Raw genomic sequence first — 20,931 nt, 5'->3', positions numbered from 1 at the left:
CACACACACACACACACACACACACACACACACACACAGAGACACACGTATGAACCTTTCCCAACGATGCAGAGTTAACAAATAAAATAGTAGCCACACTACATGATCATAAGTATGTGGACACCTGCTGGTCCACTAGACTGGAGCTACGCTACATGATCATAAGTATGTGGACACCTGCTGGTCTACAAAATCATGGGCATTATTATGGAGTTGGTCCCCCCTTTGCTCCTATAACAGCTTCCACTCTTCTGGGAAGGCTTTCCACTAGATGTTGGAACATTGCTGCTATAACAGCCTCCACTCTTCTGGGAAGGCTTTCCACTAGATGTTGGGACATTGCTGCTATAACAGCCTCCACTCTTCTGGGAAGGCTTTCCACTAGATGTTGGAACATTGCTGCTATAACAGCCTCCACTCTTCTGGGAAGGCTTTCCACTAGATGTTGGGACATTGCTGCTATAACAGCCTCCACTCTTCTGGGAAGGATTTCCACTAGATGTTGGGACATTGCTGCTATAACAGCCTCCACTCTTCTGGGAAGGATTTCCACTAGATGTTGGGACATTGCTGCTATAACAGCCTCCACTCTTCTGGGAAGGCTTTCCACTAGATGTTGGAACATTGCTGCTATAACAGCCTCCACTCTTCTGGGAAGGCTTTCCACTAGATGTTGGAACATTGCTGCTATAACAGCCTCCACTCTTCTGGGAAGGATTTCCACTAGATGTTGGAACATTGCTGCTATAACAGCCTCCACTCTTCTGGGAAGGCTTTCCACTAGATGTTGGAACATTTCAAGGGGTGTCCACATACTTTTGTATATATAGTGTATTTACTGTACAGGAAGTACCAGATCAGAGGTACTTGAGGTAGATATGTACATGAAGGCAGGGTAAAGTGACTAGGCATCAGGATAGATAATAATGAGGTAGATATGTACATGAAGGCAGGGTAAAGTGACCAGACATCAGGATAGATAATGAGGTAGATATGTACATGAAGGCAGGGTAAAGTGACATCAGGATAGATAATAATAAGGTATTTGAGGTAGATATGTACATGAAGGCAGGGTAAAGTGACCAGACATCAGGATAGATAATAATGAGGTAGATATGTACATGAAGGCAGGGTAAAGTGACTAGGCATCAGGACAGATAATAATGAGGTAGATATGTACATGAAGGCAGGGTAAAGTGACTAGACATCAGGATAGATAATAATGAGGTATTTGAGGTACATATGTACATGAAGGCAGGGTAAAGTGACCAGACATCAGGATAGATAATGAGGTAGATATGTACATGAAGGCAGGGTAAAGTGACCAGGCATCAGGATAGATAATAATAAGGTATTTGAGGTAGATATGTACATGAAGGCAGGGTAAAGTGACCAGACATCAGGATAGATAATAATGAGGTAGATATGTACATGAAGGCAGGGTAAAGTGACCAGGCATCAGGATAGATAATAAGATAGATAACCCAGCAACACCTTTAATAAACAACGTTTTATCTAGTTGCTTTTTCATGTACCACCCCTCATCTCTCCTCCTCTCCTCTCTTTTTCATGTACCACCCCTCATCTCTCCTCCTCTCCTCTCTTTTTCATGTACCACCCCTCATCTCTCCTCCTCTCCTCTCTTTTTCATGTACCACCCCTCATCTCTCCTCCTCTCCTCTCTTTTTCATGTACCACCCCTCATCTCTCCTCCTCTCCTCTCTTTTTCATGTACCACCCCTCATCTCTCCTCCTCTCCTCTCTTTTTCATGTACCACCCCTCATCTCTCCTCCTCTCCTCTCTTTTTCATGTACCACCCCTCATCTCTCCTCCTCTCCTCTCTTTTTCATGTACCACCCCTCATCTCTCCTCCTCTCCTCTCTTTTTCATGTACCACCCCTCATCTCTCCTCCTCTCCTCTCTTTTTCATGTACCACCCCTCACCTCTCCTCCTCTCCTCTCTTTTTCATGTACCACCCCTCATCTCTCCTCCTCTCCTCTCTTTTTCATGTACCACCCCTCATCTCTCCTCCTCTCCTCTCTTTTTCATGTACCACCCCTCATCTCTCCTCCTCTCCTCTCTTTTTCATGTACCACCCCTCATCTCTCCTCCTCTCCTCTCTTTTTCATGTACCACCCCTCATCCTCTCCTCCTCTCCTCTCTTTTTCATGTACCACCCCTCATCTCTCCTCCTCTCCTCTCTTTTTCATGTACCACCCCTCATCTCTCCTCCTCTCCTCTCTTTTTCATGTACCACCCCTCATCTCTCCTCCTCTCCTCTCTTTTTCATGTACCACCCCTCATCTCTCCTCCTCTCCTCTCTTTTTCATGTACCACCCCTCATCTCTCCTCCTCTCCTCTCTTTTTCATGTACCACCCCTCATCTCTCCTCCTCTCCTCTCTTTTTCATGTACCACCCCTCATCTCTCCTCCTCTCCTCTCTTTTTCATGTACCACCCCTCATCTCTCCTCCTCTCCTCTCTTTTTCATGTACCACCCCTCATCTCTCCTCCTCTCCTCTCTTTTTCATGTACCACCCCTCATCTCTCCTCCTCTCTCTCTTTTTCATGTACCACCCTCATCTCTCCTCCTCTCCTCTCTTTTTCATGTACCACCCCTCATCTCTCCTCCTCTCCTCTCTTTTTCATGTACCACCCCTCACCTCTCCTCCTCTCCTCTCTTTTTCATGTACCACCCCTCATCTCTCCTCCTCTCCTCTCTTTTTCATGTACCACCCCTCATCTCTCCTCCTCTCCTCTCTTTTTCATGTACCACCCCTCATCTCTCCTCCTCTCCTCTCTTTTTCATGTACCACCCCTCACCTCTCCTCCTCTCCTCTCTTTTTCATGTACCACCCCTCATCTCTCCTCCTCTCCTCTCTTTTTCATGTACCACCCCTCATCTCTCCTCCTCTCCTCTCTTTTTCATGTACCACCCCTCATCTCTCCTCCTCTCCTCTCTTTTTTCATGTACCACCCCCTCATCTCTCCTCCTCTCCTCTCTTTTTCATGTACCACCCCCTCATCTCTCCTCCTCTCCTCTCTTTTTCATGTTACCACCTCTCCACCTCTCCTCCCTTTTTCATGTACCACCCCTCACCTCTCCTCCTCTCCTCTCTTTTTCATGTACCCACCCCTCACCTCTCCTCCCTTTTTCATGTACCACCCCTCATCTCTCCTCTTCTCCTCCCTTTTTCATGTACCACCCCTCATCTCTCCTCCCTTTTTCATGTACCACCCCTCATCTCTCCTCCTCTCCTCTCTTTTTCATGTACCACCCCTCATCTCTCCTCCCTTTTTCATGTACCACCCCTCACCTCTCCTCCTCTCCTCTCTTTTTCATGTACCACCCCTCATCTCTCCTCCCTTTTTCATGTACCACCCCTCATCTCTCCTCTTCTCCTCCCTTTTTCATGTACCACCCCTCACCTCTCCTCCCTTTTTCATGTACCACCCCTCATCTCTCCTCTTCTCCTCCCTTTTTCATGTACCACCCCTCATCTCTCCTCCCCTTTTCATGTACCACCCCTCATCTCTCCTCCTCTCCTCTCTTTTTCATGTACCACCCCTCATCTCTCCTCCCTTTTTCATGTACCACCCCTCACCTCTCCTCCTCTCCTCTCTTTTTCATGTACCACCCCTCATCTCTCCTCCTCTCCTCTCTTTTTCATGTACCACCCCCTCATCTCTCCTCCCTTTTTCATGTACCACCCCTCATCTCTCCTCCCTTTTTCATGTACCACCCCTGACTTCATCTCCTATCCTTTTCTTCTGTGTCCTCTTCACTTTATCAAGCCTCTTGTTGATCTCTCCGCTCTCTCTCATCCCCCTCTCTCTCATCCCCCCTCATCCCCCCTCTCTCTCATCCCCCCCTCATCCCCCTCTCTCTCTCATCCCCCCTCATCCCTCTCTCTCTCTCATCGCCCCCTCATCCCCTTCTCTCATCCCCCCCTCTCTCTCATCCCCCCCTCATCCCCCTCTCTCTCTCATCCCCCTCTCTCTCTCTCATCCCCCTCTCTCTCTCTCATCCCCCTGTCTCTCTCATCCCTCTCTCTCTCATCCCCCTCTCTCTTTCACCCCCCTCTCTCTTTCATCCCTCTCTCTCTCATCCCCCTGTCTCACTCATCCCCCTCTCTCTCATCCCTCTCTCTCTCATCCCTCGCTCTCTCTCATCCCTCTCTCTCTCTCATCCCCTCTCTCTCTCATCCCTCGCTCTCTCTCATCCCTCTCTCTCTCTCATCCCCCTCTCTCTCTCATCCCCCTGTCTCTCTCATCCCCCTGTCTCTCTCATCCCCCTCTCTCTCTCATCCCCCTCTCTCTCTCTCATCCCCCTCTCTCACTCATCCCTCTCTCTCTCATCCCCCTCTCTCTCTCTCATCCCCCTGTCTTTCTCATCCCTCTCTCTCTCATCCCCCCTCTCTCTTTCACCCCCCTCTCTCTTTCATCCCCCTGTCTCACTCATCCCCCTCTCTCTCATCCCCCCTGTCTCTCTCATCCCTCTCTCTCTCTCATCCCTTCTCTCTCATCCCCGTCTCTCTCATCCCTCGCTCTCTCTCATCCCCCTCTCTCTCTCTCTCATCCCCCTCTCTCTCTCATCCCCCCTGTCTCTCTCATCCCCCTGTCTCTCTCATCCCCCTCTCTCTCTCATCCTGTTCTCTCTCTCATCCCCCTGTCTCTCATCCCCACTGTCTCTCATCCCCCCCTCTCTCTCATCCCCCTCTCTCTCTCATCCCCCTCTCTCTCTCTCATCCCCCTGTCTCTCTCATCCCTCTCTCTCTCATCCCCCTCTCTCTTTCATCCCCCTGTCTCACTCATCCCCCTCTCTCTCATCCCCCTCTCTCTCATCCCCCTGTCTCTCTCATCCCTCTCTCTCTCTCATCCCTTCTCTCTCATCCCCGTCTCTCTCATCCCTCGCTCTCTCTCATCCCCCTCTCTCTCTCTCTCATCCCCCTCTCTCTCTCATCCCCCTGTCTCTCTCATCCCCCTGTCTCTCTCATCCCCCTGTCTCTCTCATCCCCCTCTCTCTCTCATCCCCCTCTCTCTCTCTCATCCCCCTCTCTCTCTCATCCCCCTCTCTCACTCATCCCTCTCTCTCTCATCCCCCTCTCTCTTTCACCCCCCTCTCTCTTTCATCCCCTGTCTCACTCATCCCCCTCTCTCTCATCCCTCTCTCTCTCATCCCCCTCTCTCTCATCCCGTTCTCTCTCTCATCCCCCTGTCTCTCATCCCCCTGTCTCTCATCCCGCCCTCTCTCTCATCCCCCTCTCTCTCTCATCCCCCTCTCTCTCTCATCCCCCTGTCTCTCATCCCTCTCTCTCATCCCCCTCTCTCTCATCCCCTGTCTCTCATCCCCCTGTCTCTCATCCCCCTCTCTCTCATCCCCCTCTCTCTCATCCCCCTGTCTTTCTCATCCCTCTCTCTCTCTCATCCCCTCTCTCTCTCATCCCCGTCTCTCTCATCCCTCTCTCTCTCTCTCTCTCTCTCATCCCCCTCTCTCTCTCATCCCCTGTCTCTCTCATCCCCCTGTCTCTCTCATCCCCCTCTCTCTCTCATCCCCCTCTCTCTCTCGCATCCCCCTCTCTCACTCATCCCCCTCTCCCACTCATCCCTCTCTCTCTCATCCCCCTCTCTCTCTCTCATCCCCCTGTCTCTCTCATCCCTCTCTCTCTCATCCCCCTCTCTCTTTCACCCCCCTCTCTCTTTCATCCCTCTCTCTCTCATCCCCCTGTCTCACTCATCCCCCTCTCTCTCATCCCTCTCTCTCTCATCCCCCTCTCTCTCATCCCCTGTCTCTCTCATCCCTCTCTCTCTCTCATCCCCGTCTCTCTCATCCCTTGCTCTCTCTCATCCCCCTCTCTCTCTCTCTCTCTCATCCCCCTGTCTCTCTCATCCCCCTGTCTCTCTCATCCCCCTGTCTCGCTCATCCCTCTCTCGCTCTCTCTCATCCCCCTGTCTCTCTCATCCCCCTCTCTCTCTCATCCCTCTCTCGCATCCCCCTCTCTCTCATCCCCCTCTCTCTCATCCTCCTCTCCCATCCCCCCTCTCTCTCATCCCCCTCTCTCTCTCATCCCCCTGTCTCTCATCCCTCTCTCACTCTCATCCCCCTCTCTCTCTCATCCCGTTCTCTCTCTCATCCCCCTGTCTCTCATCCCCCCTCTCTCTCATCCCCCTCTCTCTCTCATCCCCGTCTCTCATCCCCCTGTCTCTCATCCCCCTCTCTCTCTCTCATCCCCCTCTCTCTCTCATCCCCCTCTCTCTCTCATCCCTCTCTCTCATCCCTCTCTCACTCTCATCCCCCTCTCTCTCTCATCCCCCCTCTCTCTCATCCCCCTCTCTCTCTCATCCCCCTCTCATCCCCCTCTCTCTCATCCCCCTCTCTCTCTCATCCCCCCTCTCTCTCATCCCTCTCTCTCATCCCCCTCTCTCTCTCATCCCTCTCTCACTCTCATCCTCCTCTCTCATCCCTCTCTCACTCTCATCCTCCTCTCTCATCCCCCTCTCTCTCTCTAGTTGAGACTGTTGGCCCCACCTACTCAGGAAGCGATGATGTCAACAGTGGAATGGGCGTGGCCATCAATGATGTCAGCGGTGGGAGAGGCCATCCCAACCATGTGCCCTCTGACCCCGTGGTGAACCCTGACCTATTGGCTCCTTCCTACGGCTGGATCAGCAGCGGACACACAGCCTGCAGCACCTCCTGTGGTGGGGGTGAGGACCTACAGTCATATAGACACACACACACACACACACACACACACACACACACAGCCTGCAGCGCCTCTTGTGGTGAGGGTGAGGACCTACAGTCATATAGACACACAGACAGGCCTGAGATCAGACCAGAGAGAGAGAGAGAGACAACTTTACTGTAGTTAGATTAACACCTGATCTGAGATCAGACCAGAGAGAGAGAGAGAGACAACTTTACTGTAGTTAGAATAACACCTGATCTGAGATCAGACCAGAGAGAGATAACTTTACTGTAGTTAGATTAACACCTGATCTGAGATCTGTAATAACAGTTGTTTTGCCAACATATTTCACACAGAGCCCCCTAGGTATGTGACTGCCCTCTCTCTCTCTCTTTTATCTTGTGCGTGCGTGCGTGCGTGCGTGCGTGCGTGCGTGCGTGCGTGCGTGCGTGCGTGTGTGTGTGTGTCTCTCAGGTAGACGCCAGGTGCTGTGGGTGTGTGTGGAGACTGAGAGCAAGACCACAGTACCAGGTGACCTCTGTAGCCACGCCCAGCGACCCCAAAACCAGGAAGTGGACTGCAACACACAGCCTTGTCCTGCCTTGTGAGACACACACACACACACACACACACACACACACACACACACACACACACACACACACACACACACACACTAAAGCCTTGCTTTAACAAAGTTAACCATTATCACTGTAGTGTCCCAAAACATCTTTCTAAGCTATCAGGCATTCCCTTGGCAGCGAGAGCCTCTCGGTGGATGCTGCCGTGGACCCAAATGGCGTCGGGAGCAACTGCTTTCACGCGCGTTACCACTCCACTATGTCTCCCTGTCATGGCTTTTACACCATCAGTACAGAAACCAACACATCTTGACCACCAAAGTCTATTTGATGTCACAAAGCTGTCCAGTACTTTAAAAATATCCTCTCCTGTTGTCCTGGTTTCCAGTGGTTTGCAGAAGAGGATATATTCCTTAATTGACCCCCGTAAACATAACGGACATATACCAGGAGCTGGGCCAGACCCGCCACGTCTGTCGACTCATCCAGCTGTAACACATAGAATTCACTGGCTTGTATGTGAAGCAGTAATCATTTCCAAACATCTCCTGCCATGTCACTGATACATCGTGAAACAGTGTTGTTTGATGAAGGCATTGTCTGTATAGTTTTTTGGGGCCTTTTCCCTCAGCGTTGTCCCAGCCATATCCACGGCAGCAGGAAGAATGAAATCCTCCACAATAGTATGGGGCTTGCCTGTCCTGGCCACTCGGTAGCTCACTGTATAAGACGCTTCTAGCCCCTTCTGATTAATGGTATCTATTGCTTTTATACATGTCTTACTACTCTAAAGTCGTCTTTATTCCCGCTCCAAAAAACGTATTTTTTCAAATTGTCATGTTTCATTTCTAAATGTCTGCGCAAGAGTGAAGTTTTTTCCCGCGAGAGAGTAACGGTTAATGTGATTGGATGTTCATTATTTGACGAGGCTTCCTGTATTTGACATTGTGTTGTTATTGTTATTTCACTAGATGTGTCATTGTGTTTTTTGGCAGTGAAACGAGGCGACTCAGGTGAGGAGAAAAACCCAGATGTTCGTTGGAAAATGTTTGAAAATTTGAAGACGTTTCTTTTTTTTTACAATTTTTTTTTTTTCTATTTATATATATTTAAATGTGAATCACATTTTTAATTGCGTTTTGGGAAAACCTGATCGAGACCAGTTGTCTACGAAGCAAATAAAATTTGATACACACACACACACACACACACACACACACACACACACACACACACACTCAGACACACACACACACACACACACACACACACACACACGCACGACACACACCACCACCACACACACACACACACACACACACACACACACACACACACACACACACACACACACACACACACACACACACACACACACACACACACACACACACACACACTACCAATACCACCCCAACATTCCACGACACACACACACACACACACACACACACACACACACACACACACACACACACACACACACACACACACACACACACACACACACACACACACACACACACACCTCTGTAACCTTCTCTCCTCTGTGATTGGCCAGCTGGGACCTGGGGGAGTGGTCAGAATGCACTAGAACCTGCGGTCCGGGGTCCCAGCAACGCCAGGTCATCTGTCGTCAGGCGCTCCGTAACCATAGCAACAGTACGGCGACGCTGGTCGCCGTGGAGACGGCGCAGTGCGGAGGTCACGACAGGCCGGAGACGACAACGTCCTGTCAGCTAAAGATCTGCAGCGAGTGGCAGATACTCTCCGAATGGAGCCCGGTGAGAAACAGACAGACAGACAGACAAACAGACAGACAGACAGACAGACAGACAGACAGACAGACCAGAGTGAAAAACATTTGATAAACTGCTTAATAGTGATTGATCCAAACTCCCTCCCTCCTCCTCCCTCCCTCCCTCCCCCCTCACTCTCTCGCCCTCCCTCTCTCCTCCCTCCCTCCCTCCTCCCTCCCTCCTCCTCCCTCCTCCTTTCCCCTCTCTCCCCCCTCCCTCCTCCTCCCTCCTCCTTCCCCCTCCCCCCTCTCTCCTTTCCCCCCTCCCTCCTCAGTGTTCAGTCCCGTGTGGTGTGGGCCAGAGCAGCAGAGAGGTGGTGTGTGTAGGTAACCAGGGAGACGTGGAGGGGGACGACCAGTGTAACCTGGGGGTGAAACCAGCCCCTCTTCAGAACTGTGACATGGGACCCTGCGCACGGAACTGGTTCACCTCACCATGGAGCACACGGGTACCTACACCTGTCTGTCTGTCTGTCTGTCTGTCTGTCTGTCTGTCTGTCTGTCTGTCTGTCTGTCTGTCTGTCTGTCTGTCTCTCACTCTGTCTGTCTGTCTCTCACTCTGTCTGTCTGTCTGTCTGTCTGTCTGTCTGTCTGTCTGTCTGTCTGTCTGTCTGTCTGTCTGTCTGTCTGTCTGTCTGTCTGTCTGTCTGTCTGTCTGTCTGTCTGTCTGTCTGTCTGTCTACACACCTGTCTGTCTGTCTGTCTGTCTGTCTGTCTGTCTGTCTGTCTGTCTGTCTGTCTGTCTGTCTGTCTGTCTGTCTGTCTGTCGGTGTAACATTGATGTGTGTGTGTGTGTGTGTGTGTGTGTGTGTGTGTGTGTGTGTGTGTGTGTGTGTGTGTGTGTGTGTGTGTGTGTGTGTGTGTTCTCTCAGTGTTCCACAGAGTGTGGTGAGGGCAGTCGTAGTCGCTCAGCAGTGTGTCTGTTGGACCATGTGACTAACCTACCATTGGACGGCTGCGACGGGGCCCGCCCACAGGAAGTAATGTCATGCGATGCAGGGCCATGTCACCACCGCCTGGAATGGTACACTGGACCCTGGGGACAGGTACTCACATACTATCTCAGAGAGAGAGAGAGAGACAGAGAGAGAGACAGAGAGAGAGAGAGACAGAGAGAGAGACAGAGAGAGAGAGAGAGAGACAGAGAGAGAGAGACAGAGAGAGAGACAGAGAGTGAGAGAGAGACAGAGAGAGAGAGACAGAGAGAGAGAGAGAGAGAGGAGAGAGAGAGTGACACAGAGAGAGAGAGAGAGACAGAGAGACAGAGAGAGAGAGAGAGAGAGAGAGAGAGAGAGAGAGAGAGACAGAGAGACAGAGAGAGAGAGACAGAGAGAGTTAGAGAGACAGAGACAGAGAGAGAGACAGAGAGAGAGACAGAGAGAGAGACAGAGAGAGAGAGACAGAGAGAGAGAGACAGAGAGAGACAGACAGAGAGAGACGAGACAGAGAGAGAGAGAGAGAGAGAGAGAGAGAGAGAGAGAGAGGAGACAGAGAGACAGAGAGAGACAGACAGAGAGAGACAGAGAGAGAGAGACACAGAGAGAGAGAGAGAGACAGAGACAGAGAGAGACAGAGACAGAGAGAGACAGAGAGAGAGAGGAGAGCACATACCTTTAACCCTTATTGTACCAGGTAAGTTGACTGACACATTCTCATTTACAGCAACGACCTGGGGAATAGTTACAGGGAAGAGGAGAGGGGATTAATGAGCCAATTGGAAGCTGGGGATGATTAGGTAGCCATGATGGTATGAGGGCCAGATTGGGAGTTGAGCCAGGACACCGGGTTAACACCCCTACTCTTATGATAAGTGCCATGGGATCTTTAGTGACCATGGAGAGGACACCCGTTTAACATCCCATCTGAAAGACAGCACCCTACACAGGGAAATGTCCCCAACTCACTGCCCTGGGGCTTTGGGAAGGAGAGCCTGCTACTGGCCCTCCAACACCCCTTGCAGCAGCATCTGGTCTCCCATCCAGGGACCGACCAGGATCCACCCTGCTTAGCAACTCTGTGTTTTTACTACAGTTGTTAATCTAACTACAGTAAAGCTGTCTCTCTCTCTCTCTGGTCTGATCTCAGATCAGGTGTTAATCTAACTACAGTAAAGTTGTCTCTCTCTCTCTGGTCTGATCTCAGATCAGGTGTTAATCTAAATTCTGCACACGACACAAGAATGAGGTATGCAATACACTGTGTGTGTGTGTGTGTGTGTGTGTGTGTGTGTGTGTGTGTGTGTGTGTGTGCCCCAGTGTTCGGCGGAATGCGGAAACGGAACCCAGACCCGGGGCGTGGCCTGTCTACTCCATGACAACGGTCGCCTGGAGGCTGTGGACCAATCAAACTGCTCCCACCTGGATCGACCAATGAGCTCTCAGAGCTGCCACCTGAAGGTGTGTGGGGTGCAGTGGTATGCCACCGATTGGAGCACGGTGAGTTCCTCTACCTACCTACCTACCCCTCTTTCTGCTTCGCTCTCTCTCTCTGCCTCTCTCTCTCTCTGCCTCTCTCTCTCTCTCTCTCTCTGCCTCTCTCTCTCTTGCTCTCGCTCTCTCCCTCTCTCTCTCCCTCTCGCTCTCTGCCTCTCTCTCTCTGCCTCTCGCTCTCTGCCTCTCGCTCTCTGCTTCTCTGTGCCTCTCACTCTCTCTCTCTGCCTCTCTCTCTGCCTCTCTCTCTCTCTCTCTGCCTCTCTCTCTTTCGCTCTCTGCCTCTCTCTCTGCCTTTCTTACTCTCAACCTTTACCTCTACTCCTGTCTGTCTGTCTGTCTGTCTGTCTGTCTGTCTGTCTGTCTGTCTGTCTGTCTGTCTGTCTGTCTGTCTGTCTGTCTGTCTGTCTGTCTGTCTGTCTGTCTGTCTGTCTGCCTGTCTGCCTGTAGTGTTCTCGTTCCTGTGACGGAGGTTACCGTGTGCGCGAGGTGTGTTGTCTTGCCGACAATGTGACCCCTAGTGACCTGTGTGACTTCAGTGCGACCCCTGAGAGTCGGGAGGAGTGTAACAACCAGCCCTGTTTACCTGAGACAGGTATGACCTCCCTCCTCCTCCCTCCCTCCCTCCCTCCCTCCCTCCCTCCCTCCCTCCCTCCCTCCCTCCCTCCCTCTACTCTCTCCATCCAACACACTGTGAAATATCTCTCCTCTAGTCTCATCATGTAGTATCCAGTACTATAACTGTGTAATGTCTCCTCCTCAGTCTCATCATGTAGTATCCAGTACTATAACTGTGTAATATCTCTCCTCTAGTCTCATCATGTAGTAACCAGTACTATAACTGTGTAATATCTCTCTCCTCTAGTCTCATCATGTAGTATCCAGTACTATAACTGTGTAATGTCTCCTCTAGTCTCATCATGTAGTATCCAGTACTATAACTGTGTAATATCTCTCCTCTAGTCTCATCATGTAGTAACCAGTACTATAACTGTGTAATATCTCTCTCCTCTAGTCTCATCATGTAGTAACCAGTACTATAACTGTGTAATATCTCTCTCCTCTAGTCTCATCATGTAGTATCCAGTACTATAACTGTGTAATATCTCTCTCCTCTAGTCTCATCATGTAGTATCCAGTACTATAACTGTGTAATATCTCTCTCCTCTAGTCTCATCATGTAGTATCCAGTACTATAACTGTGTAATATCTCTCCTCTAGTCTCATCATGTAGTAACCAGTACTATAACTGTGTAATATCTCTCTCCTCTAGTCTCATCATGTAGTATCCAGTACTATAACTGTGTAATATCTCTCTCCTCTAGTCTCATCATGTAGTAACCAGTACTATAACTGTGTAATATCTCTCTCCTCTAGTCTCATCATGTAGTAACCAGTACTATAACTGTGTAATGTCTCCTCTAGTCTCATCATGTAGTAACCAGTACTATAACTGTGTAATGTCTCTCTCCTCTAGTCTCATCATGTAGTATCCAGTACTATAACTGTGTAATATCTCTCTCCTCTAGTCTCATCATGTAGTAACCAGTACTATAACTGTGTAATATCTCTCTCCTCTAGTCTCATCATGTAGTAACCAGTACTATAACTGTGTAATATCTCTCTCCTCTAGTCTCATCATGTAGTAACCAGTACTATAACTGTGTAATATCTCTCTCCTCTAGTCTCATCATGTAGTGACCAGTACTATAACTGTGTAATATCTCTCCTCTAGTCTCATCATGTAGTATCCAGTACTATAACTGTGTAATATCTCTCTCCTCTAGTCTCATCATGTAGTATCCAGTACTATAACTGTGTAATGTCTCTCTCCTCTAGTCTCATCATGTAGTATCCAGTACTATAACTGTGTAATGTCTCCTCTAGTCTCATCATGTAGTAACCAGTACTATAACTGTGTAATATCTCTCTCCTCTAGTCTCATCATGTAGTATCCAGTACTATAACTGTGTAATATCTCTCTCCTCTAGTCTCATCATGTAGTATCCAGTACTATAACTGTGTAATATCTCTCTCCTCTAGTCTCATCATGTAGTATCCAGTACTATAACTGTGTAATATCTCTCCTCTAGTCTCATCATGTAGTATCCAGTACTATAACTGTGTAATGTCTCCTCTAGTCTCATCATGTAGTAACCAGTACTATAACTGTGTAATGTCTCTCTCCTCTAGTCTCATCATGTAGTATCCAGTACTATAACTGTGTAATGTCTCCTCTAGTCTCATCATGTAGTAACCAGTACTATAACTGTGTAATATCTCTCCTCTAGTCTCATCATGTAGTATCCAGTACTATAACTGTGTAATATCTCTCCTCTAGTCTCATCATGTAGTAACCAGTACTATAACTGTGTAATATCTCTCTCCTCTAGTCTCATCATGTAGTAACCAGTACTATAACTGTGTAATACTCTCTCCTCTAGTCTCATCATGTAGTAACCAGTACTATAACTGTGTAATGTCTCCTCTAGTCTCATCATGTAGTATCCAGTACTATAACTGTGTAATGTCTCCTCTAGTCTCATCATGTAGTAACCAGTACTATAACTGTGTAATATCTCTCTCCTCTAGTCTCATCATGTAGTATCCAGTACTATAACTGTGTAATGTCTCCTCTAGTCTCATCATGTAGTAACCAGTACTATAACTGTGTAATGTCTCTCTCCTCTAGTCTCATCATGTAGTATCCAGTACTATAACTGTGTAATATCTCTCCTCTAGTCTCATCATGTAGTAACCAGTACTATAACTGTGTAATCTCTCTCCTCTAGTCTCATCATGTAGTATCCAGTACTATAACTGTGTAATGTCTCTCTCCTCTAGTCTCATCATGTAGTAACCAGTACTATAACTGTGTAATATCTCCTCTAGTCTCATCATGTAGTATCCAGTACTATAACTGTGTAATATCTCTCTCCTCTAGTCTCATCATGTAGTATCCAGTACTATAACTGTGTAATATCTCTCTCCTCTAGTCTCATCATGTAGTATCCAGTACTATAACTGTGTAATATCTCTCTCCTCTAGTCTCATCATGTAGTAACCAGTACTATAACTGTGTAATATCTCTCTCCTCTAGTCTCATCATGTAGTAACCAGTACTATAACTGTGTAATATCTCTCCTCTAGTCTCATCATGTAGTATCCAGTACTATAACTGTGTAATATCTCTCTCCTCTAGTCTCATCATGTAGTAACCAGTACTATAACTGTGTAATATCTCCTCTAGTCTCATCATGTAGTACCAGTACTATAACTGTGTAATATCTCTCTCCTCTAGTCTCATCATGTAGTATCCAGTACTATAACTGTGTAATATCTCTCTCCTCTAGTCTCATCATGTAGTATCCAGTACTATAACTGTGTAATATCTCCTCTAGTCTCATCATGTAGTAACCAGTACTATAACTGTGTAATATCTCTCTAGTCTCATCATGTAGTAACCAGTACTATAACTGTGTAATATCTCTCTCCTCTAGTCTCATCATGTAGTAACCAGTACTATAACTGTGTAATATCTCTCTCCTCTAGTCTCATCATGTAGTATCCAGTACTATAACTGTGTAATATCTCTCTCCTCTAGTCTCATCATGTAGTGACCAGTACTATAACTGTGTAATATCTCTCTCCTCTAGTCTCATCATGTAGTGACCAGTACTATAACTGTGTAATATCTCTCTCCTCTAGTCTCATCATGTAGTATCCAGTACTATAACTGTGTAATATCTCCTCTAGTCTCATCATGTAGTAACCAGTACTATAACTGTGTAATATCTCCTCTAGTCTCATCATGTAGTATCCAGTACTATAACTGTGTAATATCTCCTCTAGTCTCATCATGTAGTAACCAGTACTATAACTGTGTAATATCTCTCTCCTCTAGTCTCATCATGTAGTATCCAGTACTATAACTGTGTAATGTCTCTCTCCTCTAGTCTCATCATGTAGTATCCAGTACTATAACTGTGTAATATCTCTCTCCTCTAGTCTCATCATGTAGTAACCAGTACTATAACTGTGTAATATCTCCTCTAGTCTCATCATGTAGTAACCAGTACTATAACTGTGTAATATCTCTCTCCTCTAGTCTCATCATGTAGTATCCAGTACTATAACTGTGTAATATCTCTCTCCTCTAGTCTCATCATGTAGTAACCAGTACTATAACTGTGTAATATCTCTCCTCTAGTCTCATCATGTAGTATCCAGTACTATAACTGTGTAATATCTCTCTCCTCTAGTCTCATCATGTAGTATCCAGTACTATAACTGTGTAATATCTCTCTCCTCTAGTCTCATCATGTAGTAACCAGTACTATAACTGTGTAATATCTCTCTCCTCTAGTCTCATCATGTAGTGACCAGTACTATAACTGTGTAATATCTCCTCTAGTCTCATCATGTAGTGACCAGTACTATAACTGTGTAATATCTCTCTCCTCTAGTCTCATCATGTAGTATCCAGTACTATAACTGTGTAATATCTCTCTCCTCTAGTCTCATCATGTAGTATCCAGTACTATAACTGTGTAATATCTCCTCTAGTCTCATCATGTAGTGACCAGTACTATAACTGTGTAATATCTCCTCTAGTCTCATCATGTAGTGACCAGTACTATAACTGTGTAATATCTCTCTCCTCTAGTCTCATCATGTAGTAACCAGTACTATAACTGTGTAATATCTCTCTCCTCTAGTCTCATCATGTAGTATCCAGTACTATAACTGTGTAATATCTCTCTCCTCTAGTCTCATCATGTAGTATCCAGTACTATAACTGTGTAATATCTCTCCTCTAGTCTCATCATGTAGTATCCAGTACTATAACTGTGTAATATCTCTCCTCTAGTCTCATCATGTAGTATCCAGTACTATAACTGTGTAATGTCTCCTCTAGTCTCATCATGTAGTAACCAGTACTATAACTGTGTAATATCTCTCTCCTCTAGTCTCATCATGTAGTAACCAGTACTATAACTGTGTAATATCTCTCTCCTCTAGTCTCATCATGTAGTATCCAGTACTATAACTGTGTAATATCTCCTCTAGTCTCATCATGTAGTAACCAGTACTATAACTGTGTAATATCTCCTCTAGTCTCATCATGTAGTACCAGTACTATAACTGTGTAATTCTCTCTAGTCTCATCATGTAGTAACCAGTACTATAACTGTGTAATATCTCCTCTAGTCTCATCATGTAGTACCAGTACTATAACTGTGTAATATCTCTCTCCTCTAGTCTCATCATGTAGTATCCAGTACTATAACTGTGTAATGTCTCTCTCCTCTAGTCTCATCATGTAGTAACCAGTACTATAACTGTGTAATATCTCTCCTCTAGTCTCATCATGTAGTATCCAGTACTATAACTGTGTAATATCTCTCTCCTCTAGTCTCATCATGTAGTATCCAGTACTATAACTGTGTAATATCTCTCCTCTAGTCTCATCATGTAGTAACCAGTACTATAACTGTGTAATATCTCCTCTAGTCTCATCATGTAGTACCAGTACTATAACTGTGTAATGTCTCTCATCATGTAGTAACCAGTACTATAACTGTGTAATATCTCTCTCCTCTAGTCTCATCATGTAGTAACCAGTACTATAACTGTGTAATATCTCTCTCCTCTAGTCTCATCATGTAGTAACCAGTACTATAACTGTGTAATATCTCCTCTAGTCTCATCATGTAGTAACCAGTACTATAACTGTGTAATATCTCCTCTAGTCTCATCATGTAGTACCAGTACTATAACTGTGTAATATCTCTCTCCTCTAGTCTCATCATGTAGTAACCAGTACTATAACTGTGTAATATCTCTCTCCTCTAGTCTCATCATGTAGTATCCAGTACTATAACTGTGTAATATCTCTCTCCTCTAGTCTCATCATGTAGTAACCAGTACTATAACTGTGTAATATCTCCTCTAGTCTCATCATGTAGTATCCAGTACTATAACTGTGTAATATCTCTCTCCTCTAGTCTCATCATGTAGTATCCAGTACTATAACTGTGTAATATCTCTCTCCTCTAGTCTCATCATGTAGTAACCAGTACTATAACTGTGTAATATCTCCTCTAGTCTCATCATGTAGTATCCAGTACTATAACTGTGTAATATCTCTCTCCTCTAGTCTCATCATGTAGTATCCAGTACTATAACTGTGTAATATCTCTCTCCTCTAGTCTCATCATGTAGTATCCAGTACTATAACTGTGTAATGTCTCCTCTAGTCTCATCATGTAGTAACCAGTACTATAACTGTGTAATATCTCTCTCCTCTAGTCTCATCATGTAGTAACCAGTACTATAACTGTGTAATATCTCTCTCCTCTAGTCTCATCATGTAGTATCCAGTACTATAACTGTGTAATATCTCTCTCCTCTAGTCTCATCATGTAGTGACCAGTACTATAACTGTGTAATATCTCCCTCTAGTCTCATCATGTAGTAACCAGTACTATAACTGTGTAATATCTCTCCTCTAGTCTCATCATGTAGTATCCAGTACTATAACTGTGTAATATCTCTCTCCTCTAGTCTCATCATGTAGTATCCAGTACTATAACTGTGTAATGTCTCTCATCATGTAGTAACCAGTACTATAACTGTGTAATATCTCTCTCCTCTAGTCTCATCATGTAGTAACCAGTACTATAACTGTGTAATATCTCTCTCCTCTAGTCTCATCATGTAGTATCCAGTACTATAACTGTGTAATATCTCTCTCCTCTAGTCTCATCATGTAGTGACCAGTACTATAACTGTGTGGTCGTCGTCCAGGCCAGGTTGTGTGTGTACTCCTACTACAGAACAGCCTGCTGTTCATCTTGCTCCGTCATCACACACACACACTCCTCAAGAACCACTTCCGCAGGCATTGACTTCCCCAGATAGAAGTTGGTCTCCCTAGCTGAGATCACCTGGCTCCTGGAAAACACACCTGAAGGAACCACACCTGAACGAAACACACCTGAAGGAACCACACCTGAAGGAACCACACCTGAAGGAACCACACCTGAAGGAACCACACCTGAACCTCTACCTGGTCACACCTGTATCAACACTAACACTCACCTGGCCTCCCCTCCACCTGGTCACACCTGTATCAACACTAACACTCACCTGGCCTCCCCTCCACCTGGTCACACCTGTATCAACACTCACCTGGCCTCCCCTCCACCTGGTCACACCTGTATCAACACTAACACTCACCTGGTCACACCTGTATCAACACTAACACTCACCTGGCCTCCCCTCCACCTGGTCACACCTGTATCAACACTCACCTGGCCTCCCCTCCACCTGGTCACACCTGTATCAACACTAACACTCACCTGGTCACACCTGTATCAACACTAACACTCACCTGGCCTCCCCTCCACCTGGTCACACCTGTATCAACACTAACACTCACCTGGCCTCCCCTCCACCGGGTCACACCTGTATCAACACTAACACTCACCTGGCCTCACCTCCACCTGGTCACACCTGTATCAACACTAACACTCACCTGGCCTCACCTCCACCTGGTCACACCTGTATCAACACTAACACTCACCTGGCCTCCCCTCCACCTGGTCACACCTGTATCAACACCAACACTCACCTGGCCTCCCCTCCACCTGGTCACACCTGTATCAACACTAACACTCACCTGGCCTCCCCTCCACCTGGTCACACCTGTATCAACACCAACACTCACCTGGCCTCACCTCCACCTGGTCACAACTGTATCAACACCAACACTCACCTGGCCTCACCTCCACCTGGTCACACCTGTATCAACACTAACACTCACCTGGCCTCCCCTCCACCTGGTCACACCTGTATCAACACCAACACTCACCTGAACACACCTGTATCAACTCCAACACTCCATTATCAAAACACTCCAGTGACCAAGCCCTTGATTTTCTCAAACTTGTTCACGCATTCATATGCTCACTAACTTCCAGCTTCACTTCCTTGTCTGTTGTTGTTTATGTCTTGTGATGCACTAGGTTCATATGAAAACAACCCAACCACAATATTTATTCTAAAAATAAAGACTTTCAACAATCTGGGACTTTGATTATTTAGAAGGAGAACAGCAGAGAGCTCTGTTTCCACGCCGACGGAGGAATGCAAACATGTCCACAGGGTTGACCCGCTGGGAGGGGGGGGGGGGGGACGGGGGACGACGACGTCAGAAGTCAGAACGTTGGACGCTTTAACTTGAAGACCACGTCAGATCTCCTGAGAGAAGATATCTATTATCTCTGCTATCAACTGAGAAAGCTGAGACGAAACATCAATAAGGGAGCAGAACATTAAGAGCATGGTATCATCTGAGAAGACTCCTAGGGTGATGGTATTATCTGAGAAGACTCCTAGGGTGATGGTATCATCTGAGAAGACTCCTAGGGTGATGGTATCATCTGAGAAGACTCCTAGGGTGATGGTATTATCTGAGAAGACTCCTAGGGTGATGGTATTATCTGAGAAGACTCCTAGGGTGATGGTATCATCTGAGAAGACTCCTAGGGTGATGGTATCATCTGAGAAGACTCCTAGGGTGATGGTATCATCTGAGAAGACTCCTAGGGTGATGGTATCATCTGAGAAGACTCCTAGGGTGATGGTATTATCTGAGAAGACTCCTAGGGTGATGGTATTATCTGAGAAGACTCCTAGGGTGATGGTATTATCTGAGAAGACTTCTAGGGTGATATGTGGTGATGGGTTTATCTGAGAAGACCCCTAGGGTAATGGTATTATCTGAGAAGACTCCTAGGGTGATGGTATTATCTGAGAAGACTCCTAGGGTGATATGTGGTGATGGTATTATCTGAGAAGACTCCTAGGGTGATGGTATCATCTGAGAAGACTCCTAGGGTGATGGTATCATCTGAGAAGACTCCTAGGGTGATGGTATCATCTGAGAAGACTCCTAGGGTGATGGTATTATCTGAGAAGACTCCTAGGGTGATGGTATTATCTGAGAAGACTCCTAGGGTGATGGTATTATCTGAGAAGACTCTTGGGGTGATATGTGGTGATGGTATTATCTGAGAAGACTCCTAGGGTTATATGTGGTGATGGGTTTATCTGAGAAGACTCCTAGGGTGATATGTGGTGATGGTATTATCTGAGAAGACTCCTAGGGTGATGGTATTATCTGAGGAGACTCCTAGGGTGATGGTATTATCTGAGAAGACTTCTAGGGTGATATGTGGTGATGGGTTTATCTGAGAAGACTCCTAGGGTGATATGTGGTGATGGTATTATCTGAGAAGACTCCTAGGGTGATATGTGGTGATGGTATTATCTGAGAAGACTCCTAGGGTGATATGTGGTGATGGTATTATCTGAGAAGACTCCTAGGGTGATATGTGGTGATGGTATTATCTGAGAAGACTCT

General features: G+C 46.7%; 1 protein-coding gene across 1 annotated transcript; it reads left to right on the top strand.

Annotated features, from left to right (window-relative positions):
• The first annotated feature begins 155 nt into the window (after positions 1-155).
• LOC106595306 (thrombospondin type-1 domain-containing protein 4) lies at positions 156-19,662 on the top strand. Its single transcript, XM_082978299.1, has 8 exons — positions 156-165; positions 6,512-6,722; positions 8,836-9,058; positions 9,348-9,521; positions 9,945-10,118; positions 11,328-11,507; positions 11,952-12,096; positions 18,265-19,662. The coding sequence occupies exons 1-8, from the start codon at positions 156-158 to the stop codon at positions 18,423-18,425; spliced, it is 1,278 nt and encodes a 425-aa protein (XP_082834425.1). The 3' UTR covers positions 18,426-19,662.
• Positions 19,663-20,931: the final 1,269 nt, after the last annotated feature.

Source organism: Salmo salar, chromosome 08, assembly GCF_965601325.2.
Source record: "Salmo salar chromosome 08, fSalSal1, whole genome shotgun sequence".
In the NCBI taxonomy this organism is placed as follows: Eukaryota; Metazoa; Chordata; class Actinopteri; order Salmoniformes; family Salmonidae; genus Salmo; species Salmo salar.
Note: the sequence above shows the minus strand (reverse complement) of the source record. Positions and strands in the feature narration are given on the sequence as shown.